At 40.9% G+C, this 7,974-nt stretch overlaps 1 protein-coding gene across 1 annotated transcript in view; it reads left to right on the top strand.

Annotated features, from left to right (window-relative positions):
* The window catches only part of F13A1 (coagulation factor XIII A chain), a 105,962-nt gene extending 98,278 nt beyond the window's left edge, over positions 1 to 7,684 (top strand). The window contains exon 15 of the mRNA XM_006025211.2: positions 5,090 to 7,684. Coding sequence (XP_006025273.1) covers positions 5,090 to 5,243 — 154 coding nt within the window. The 3' untranslated portion in view covers positions 5,244 to 7,684. The remainder of the gene's footprint in view (positions 1 to 5,089) is intronic.
* The last annotated feature ends 290 nt before the right edge of the window (positions 7,685 to 7,974 follow it).

The raw sequence follows: 7,974 nt of genomic DNA, 5'->3' as shown, positions 1-7,974 counted from the left end.
CTTTCCCTAGCAGTTTCCACTCTTCAAAGGAGCAGAGCACCTAAGTGCTCTGCGACAGGCATCCATGTTTTTCAGATGCTGACACAACAAAGGATCAGGTCCTACATCACTGTCCCCTCACAATCCAGAAGTGAGCAGTTCGTAATCCTCTTGCTTAATGCGAGCAAAAACGGCATTCATTTTTATAAATACCTAGCTTATGTACTGCATGCTGCACTGGTTCCATTAATCAGGCTGCATTCTGACATTCCCCTGAACACTGTCAGTCAATGCTGGTTATCAAAATCTGTACACAAAACTGTGAGAAGGTTATGGAGCTGCCTTCAAAACAACATTACAACCAATATGTGAGGCTCTCTGTGCGACTTAAATCTTAGCATTAAATTGAAAATCAAGAACAGTACAGAGTGAAGTTTGTTCGTACTGTGAGCAATCAGGAGTCATACATAATGTAAGAGCGCAGCTGCTAATAGCAGGATTCATAAGAACACTTCAGCTTGCTCTTCCGGACAGGAAGAAGTCATGTTTAAAGTGGGCCATGATGAAATCCACTTCGGTCATAAGTATTCACTGGAAGAGTGTGTCAGTTACCCATCACTTGCTCTGCTTAGCATTGGACAACTCTTAATTTTTTACCTAAAGAATCATTTGTGATTCACGTAAGCACATGAATTTGTGCTTTCAGTATATTATTTAATTATGCTGTTCTCCATGTCCTTAAAAAACCTACAAAACTCCATAGAAAGCCAAAACCCATTTATACAACTTTCTGTGGAAACACAGCTTGTAGCATGGGCACTGACTCCATGGGTGCTCCGGGGCTCAAGCACCCACAGAAAAAATCAGCAGGTGTTTATTTTCTTTTTTTAAAAGTGCTGTACTGGAAGCAGCAATGCATTACTTCAACCTGGCTCTGCAGCGTCTATAAAGATCAGGCACTTCAGCAGGGCCTTTTGGCACTTTTAGCTAAAGCTGAGTCAATTGGCTATTAGATAAAAGCACCAAAAAAAGCCCCACTAAAGCACCTGATCTTTACACAAGTTGGGTAAGATGCATTGAAGTAATGTGCTGTCTTCTGGGCATGCACGGGGCTCAGCATGGGAACACGCCAAGTTTAAAGCAAAGCACCACTTTTTGGGGGTGGGGTTTATGTCTGCAAGTACCCACCAGCAAAAACCAAAGTTGGCACCTACCTATGGCTTGTGGATTAGGCTAAATATCTGCTCTTTGATCCATATGAAGTTTACGAGATGAAACCTTGTCATTTTGAGGTCTATGACCAACCTTCCATTGACTTTAATGGGACCAGGATTTCACACACAGAATTTATTACAAGAATTTAACCTTCATACGTTCCCATGGGGTAACCAGATGCGTATTTTGTGCAGTATCTTAAAGTTAATTAATTCTAAAAAAAATTCTTTTTAGGATGTTGTCACTGGCACCGCAGTGCACAATATCCCCAAAGAACAGCCAGCTTACATGAATGGTTTGCTCTCTGTGGATGAAAAACTGCGCAGGGTAACATGTTACCCTAGGCGTGAATGTGTTTTTCCATATGGGGTAACAGCTTACCCCAAGCCCATGTTAACACATTGGGGGAACTTGTTACCCCAATGCAATTTCTGTATAAATGACAGGCCTAGACCTGTTTGGACACTTTGGGTGGATGCATCTGAAAAGTTGGCATTCATTCACACCTCATTCATGTCCACTTCAGGTATCCATGGTAACTAAAGGATGGCCATTCTCCACTCTGCTTGTGCAGAAGATGTGGTAATCCCTTTTGCTAACCATTTTGTTTGCAGGCTGCAAGGTCATCAAAACACCCTACCCTTTGCCAAAAAATCTGCCCCGCCCCCCCCCCCCCAACAAACCCTTTGTCACACACAAATCCAGCTCTGCTCTCTTTTCTCATGGCAAAACTCCGCCTCACCTGCCCCTTTCATAACATACAAGTTAGTTTGCCCTGCCTTTGTTGGAAGTGAGGACAAGGAGCAAAGGGACAGCAGAGGAGAAATAGAACAACATCATACTGCAATACAGCGTACATTATGGAGTCCCCTTCAACGGTAAGGGCTTGACACCCTCCATGCCCTTTTTACCTGCTCTCAATAAGTCCCTGCATGTTTGGTTTTCCAGACAGCATCCACCCACATTTGGCTTGCCTGCAAAGGGTGGATGATGGTCTCTGGCTTCTGAGCCTAGGAGGAGAGAGTGCTACCTGCACTGCCATGGGGAGGGTGGAATTGCTTCTGTGATAGCATATGTGGACAGGCTTGTCTTTGATTGTTATTTATATGCATTCAGCAGTAATCATTTTTTTCTTTTTTTTCTGTAGTCCAGGATGAGAAGGCAGTGCATATTCAGTGCTGGAGCCTGTCTTGCACAGGTAACCAGGGATGACAGCAACACATCCACTGATGAAATTTTATTCCAAGGCAATAAGGATGCTGACTTTATTCCAGACATGGGAGATTGTTCAGAGCAAGAAGACCATGTGTCTGTGGAAGCTTCATCCAGCTCAGATGAGAAGGAGTTGGTGCCACAAGCACAAGTGATGCCAACACTTCCAGTGGGAAAGGAAAGAGGACCAGCCTGGGGCTGCTGTGGAAGACTGAAGACAGCTACAGCAGGATGTGGAACAGAACCACTGCAACCACCCCCAGAAAACATTGCAGATGATGACAGCTTTAGAAGAAGAAATGGCGGAGCGTGGGGGAAAAAGTTCACAGCTGATACATCATCAGAGAACAGCCAAAGACATAGTCCATGAAAGTGCTGGGCCAACAAGAGAAAGTAATAAGGACACAATGGTGGAAATGTTCCACCTGTTTCTCTCACAAGATACCTGACTGTTATCATAAGAGAAACAAACAGAGTGGCAGAAAGAAGATTCAGGGAGTGGAATAATAGCCATCCTGAAAATAGAAAGGAGTGGAAAAAGCTGGATGAAACAGAGCTGAAAGCCTACATTGGTTAATACCACAGTGGTCATGAGGCACTGGAGGAGTTGTGGAAGCAACGCGCTGGGTGTCTTTGCTACTATGCCACTATGAATATAAAACAATTCTGTCAAATCACCAACTACCTGAGATTTGACAACAAACTGACATGTGAGGAAAGGATTGCCGCGGACAAGCTTGCTGCCTTCAGAGATATTTGGACACAATTTATGAAGGATATTTGGACACAATTTGTGGAGCAGATCAGGAAATGGTATATTGCAGGAATACACCTGATGGTTGATGAGTGGCTCATTGCATTCAGGTGTTGCTGTCCCTTCAAAAAGTACATGCGCAGCAAGCCTGCCAAATATGGCTTGAAAATTTGATGGTGCTGTGATACAGCAACATCATTCCCCCTGTTTGGAGACATCTACCTGGGCAAGCAACCAGAAGCTCCACGCCAAGGTAATCTTGGTACCCAGGTCATTGAGAAACTGGTTCATCCATGATACAAGACAGGAAGGAATATTGTGGGTGACAATTTCTTCACAAGTCCTGACCTGGCAAAAAGACCGCTACAGCAGGACTTGACCTATGTGGGTACAGTTCGGAAAAACAAGGCCGATATCCCAAACAACATGCAAGCAAATCATAGAAAGGAAACATTTTCATTCATTTTTGCTTTTGATGGGGAACTCAACCTAGTTTTCTATGTTCCAAAGAAGTCCAAAGATGTGCTGTTGCTGTCAAGCATGCATCATGACCTATCAGTGGATGGAGAGCTAAATATGATCCATGATGACAATAAAAACAAGGGTGGAGTGGATAACCTTGACCACTTAGCCCATATGACCATCTACAGGTGGAAAATCAACAGGTGGCCAATGACATTTTTTCAATATGCTGGATGTGGCTGCCATTACCAGCCTTATCATTTGGCTAGGCCACAACACAAACTGGAAGCAAAGATCAGATTTAAGAAGACGGTGCTTTTTTTTGCAGGAGCTTGGAGAACAGCTGATTGATGGACAAATAAAATGAAGAATGATGGATATATGTAATCTAAGTCCATCTAGTCTGATATGACTGCCCTAAATTACAAATTGCCTCAATGCACCCCAGTAGAACCTTTTGCAAGCATGAGTGGACATTGTGTTTTTTGTCTGCAAAACCTGGAAATGATGCGAAGATTGTAAGCGATTTGCTTGTGCATACCACAGTACATCACTGCTGCTTTGTGAGGAATGCAATATTTAGTTAAAAGTTAGGAAATGTTTTTAGAAGCAATTGTTAGTTTGAAAACAGAGTGAACTGCAGACTTAGCAAATTGTTCGTTCGTGTTTTGAAACTCTAAAAACAGTTTAAATTTTGTTCCTAGTTCTTGTTAAATAATATTTTGGGTTCAAATCATCATAAATATTCTTTCAAACAATCTGTATGTTTAATAAATAGTTTTTGGTACATTTATACTGTTGTCATGGATTCCATTTTGTTCATGTGGGTGGGGTAACAAGTTACCCCATGAAACCAACACTGTCAAATTGTGGGGTAACAAGTTACTCCATGAGAACAACAACGGTTATGGTTTCATGAGAATGGATGAGGGTTAAATTAGAAGAATAATACAATATATCTATAATTTTGAATGTGATATTTTCATGGATTAACACTGAAGTAATGGTCCAAACTTTCTTTTGCACATGAGCGTGGTCTCATTGACTTCAATAAAGTTGAAGTCAATTTTAACCCCTGGGAACTTGGCCCATCAAAAAAGGATAAGAATTAAAGGCCACTAGTACTCTATGACATATAATAACAATAGACTTATATTTTAAACAAATATAAGCTGAATATCAAGAACTTCCTGAGTGAGCCCTAACAGACTGAGGAATAGTCAGGAAGTGAGAGGGAAATCGTGTTATTTTGGAAATGTAAAGCTGGAATGGGGGAAAAATATTAGAAAAGGTACTATTGGGAACAATTTTGCAATGGAACGAATGATCTATAGAACACTTACATAGGTACAGCATGAAAAATCTAGATAGATTGTTTCTCTCGATCTCTTAATTTTTCTGCCTTTGTGTCAGTCTGAGGATTTACGCCTATCAATCAAAATTTTATTCTTTCCTTTATAACTGCAGGGAAATTCCAGAGAATTCTACCTTGACCTGGGAAGAAAAATGTATCCCCAGGCGAGCTGGACTTCGAAAGTTGATTGCAAGCCTGACTTGTGATACTCTGCGGCATGTCTATGGTGAGCTGGATGTAGAGATTCAAAAGAGAATAGCTGTGTGAACAAGATTTCTTCTTCATTCTTTTTCATTTATCACTTTCAAAGTTTCATTATAAAAAAGGAGGCAGAAATATATTTTCAGCTATTTTTATTGTCCAAACTCTCAATAAGTTGCAATGAAAAATGTAATTGAAAACACCAGGGAAAACTGGGGAAGCATTTATAGGCTCGTGAATGGTTCAAGCTTAGATAAAACTAGTTAAAGGCAATTCCACACCATATGACTTATACAGTTCACTTATATTTATGGCCCTTTGCATTAGTGCTGGGATGATTTCTAAAAGGTTCCATCCACCAAAGCACTCTGAACTTTAGTTTTAATTAAGGTCTGATATTTCTCAGAATAAAAAAAACGTTATAAATTCTTATGATAGACTACTCTGACTGCAATAAAAACAGGTATTTATAACTAAAGGCATTACCTTATCTTAGAGTCTTAGTTTTCAAATTCACAGAGCAGCTCAATTCTGTTCCCCTACAGCACTGCTACTATCATTCCCTCCCATTCCTCCTCATCCCTCTTCCCACTTTCATTTCTTGGCCCAATACTCATTACACTAAAAGTTTTGTTCTTTTGACCATAGGATCTCTCCTCTGGTCTCTCTCTCACTTTCTCTTTTCCACCTTGAGGAAGAGCTCATTCTTCCTTCTACTTGAGTGTTGAAGATGGCCACTGACTGTAGAAGGAGTTTCATTCCCCACCACAGAGCTCAGGCTCTGCAGAGGTGGAAATAAGAGGGGACAAGGGACAAGAGGGGATGAGCAGACCGCAGACTGGCATTTTTTTTCATTCTTTCTCCTTTTCTGAGCCAACAAAGGAAGCTACCTGCAAGTTCATTTGCCCTCCTCCATGCTGTGAGACCCTTTCAGGAAGACATGATCACAGGAAAGCCATTTGAAGCACTGTTTCTACAGGACCTGTGTTTTTCAAGCACAGACAGAGCCAGTGGGGTTGGGCAACACAGTACAAATGACCTTGCTATTGGATGACTTCCTCTCCCCCATCACAAAGTAGGGCCTAGATTTTTGGGTATTCACAGATTAAGGGGGTAGAATACCAACTTTTCCCAGGGAGCAGGGCATATAAACACATCCTAGAAGAGAAGGAGAAGCTGAAAACTCCACAAGCTCAAATCTGTTCTCCTATCTGTTCTACTTGCATAAGGAAGAATGGGACCTCAGGCTTCATGTTTTCTTTTGAGATCACTCCTACCCAAAAGTATCCCTGACACTTTCTTTATTGATTCCTTATTCAGTGTTCCTCTTCCTCCTGAAACTGCTTCTGTATCCTCCAATTCTTAGCCAAAAGGAAGCCCCTGTAGGTGCATTCTCTGCTACCGAGTGGCCTTCAGTCATATTGACATGTCTTACTCATGACATCTTGGACTGACAGTGCTGCCAGACAGATACAACACAGACTCTGAAAGGTCTGAAAGTTCAGTTAAATTTACAGTTCAAGTTTTCAGGGGGTGAGAGTATCTGGATTTCTTAAGAGTAATATTCTTTTCTTTTTTTTTCATCCCCCAAATTCATGTGTGTCCTGTTTTCCATTGAAATACTTTACACTCTTTTCCATACAAGCCAAGTGTACACACACATGTGTGGAGATAGCTTGCAAATTATCTTGTACCTGCAGTAAAATCTCCACTTGCTGGACTGCACAGATATACTGCATGAAAAGGATGTTGCCCATGTTAAAAAACTGCATGTGTGGGATACTTAATCATTTAAAATGAGTGAAAAGAAAGTAGGTGTAAATCTCATAGTTATTAAATAATACAGAATTACAGTCACCCTGGGTGTGTCTACACTTGCTCCTATAGTGCTGTTGTTACTGTGCTGTCATTTAGTACTTCCATTAGCTTCCTTCTTTTCACGATTCCTTTTACTCCCCAGCCCCAAAATGTGTATTCAATTAAGAATAGCTTCTCTTGAAGAAGTAAGAAGTAAACCCAGAAGTTCTTTTAGTAATGGAGGTCATATTCAAGGGAGATTGACAGGGGCACATAACTTCTAGTATCAAAATCTGTACCTTGGCTACTCCACCAATAAGCATCGTGTGGAGAAAGAGCACCCCTATCTGTGCCTGTGGACATTTTCATGCAGAGAATAAGTAGCTTCAAACCTAAGAATACCTACTAGCCTATGGGCTTCAGTACAAACATGTGCACATGCATATTTCACTAGCATGATTTACATGAGCACATTTGAAGCTGGCACTTGCCTAGGCATTCAAATCCCCTGTGTATGTGTCTGACATCTAGCAGAGTGCCTTAAATGTATTATAACCAATTTTAAGTGACCACATGGTCCTGCTAGCCTCCACCATATCGAATGAAACATCAGCTTTGCTATTGAGTATACACCTGCTTTCTAATATATGTTATTAACAACTAGAATGTAATAGAAATTTATAATAAAGCAAATCTGGCTATGCTATAAAGCTCAAGTTCTCTGTTTTTTATTTTGAACAATCCTATCTTCTGCCGTTCAGCAATAGAACACTGTTTCTTGCATTTCTAAATGGGAAGGGCGATTTAAGAAATGGAAAGGCTACATAAGAACCACATCAATAAGGAATCACTCTCTGATACCAGGGAAAAAAGAAAACATTCCGTACATTAAACTATTTCTTAGTTAGACTATTATAGCCAGTGCTTTGGCAACCAGATACTTACTGCATTTATCCAATAAAGCTGTCAAGGTTTTCAGCACACATCACAGTGATAGCAG

Source organism: Alligator sinensis, unplaced genomic scaffold (genome assembly GCF_000455745.1).
Source record: "Alligator sinensis unplaced genomic scaffold, ASM45574v1 scaffold220_1, whole genome shotgun sequence".
NCBI classification, from domain to species: Eukaryota; Metazoa; Chordata; order Crocodylia; family Alligatoridae; genus Alligator; species Alligator sinensis.
The sequence above is the reverse complement of the archived record's forward strand: the minus strand, read 5'-3'. Positions and strand labels throughout refer to the sequence as shown.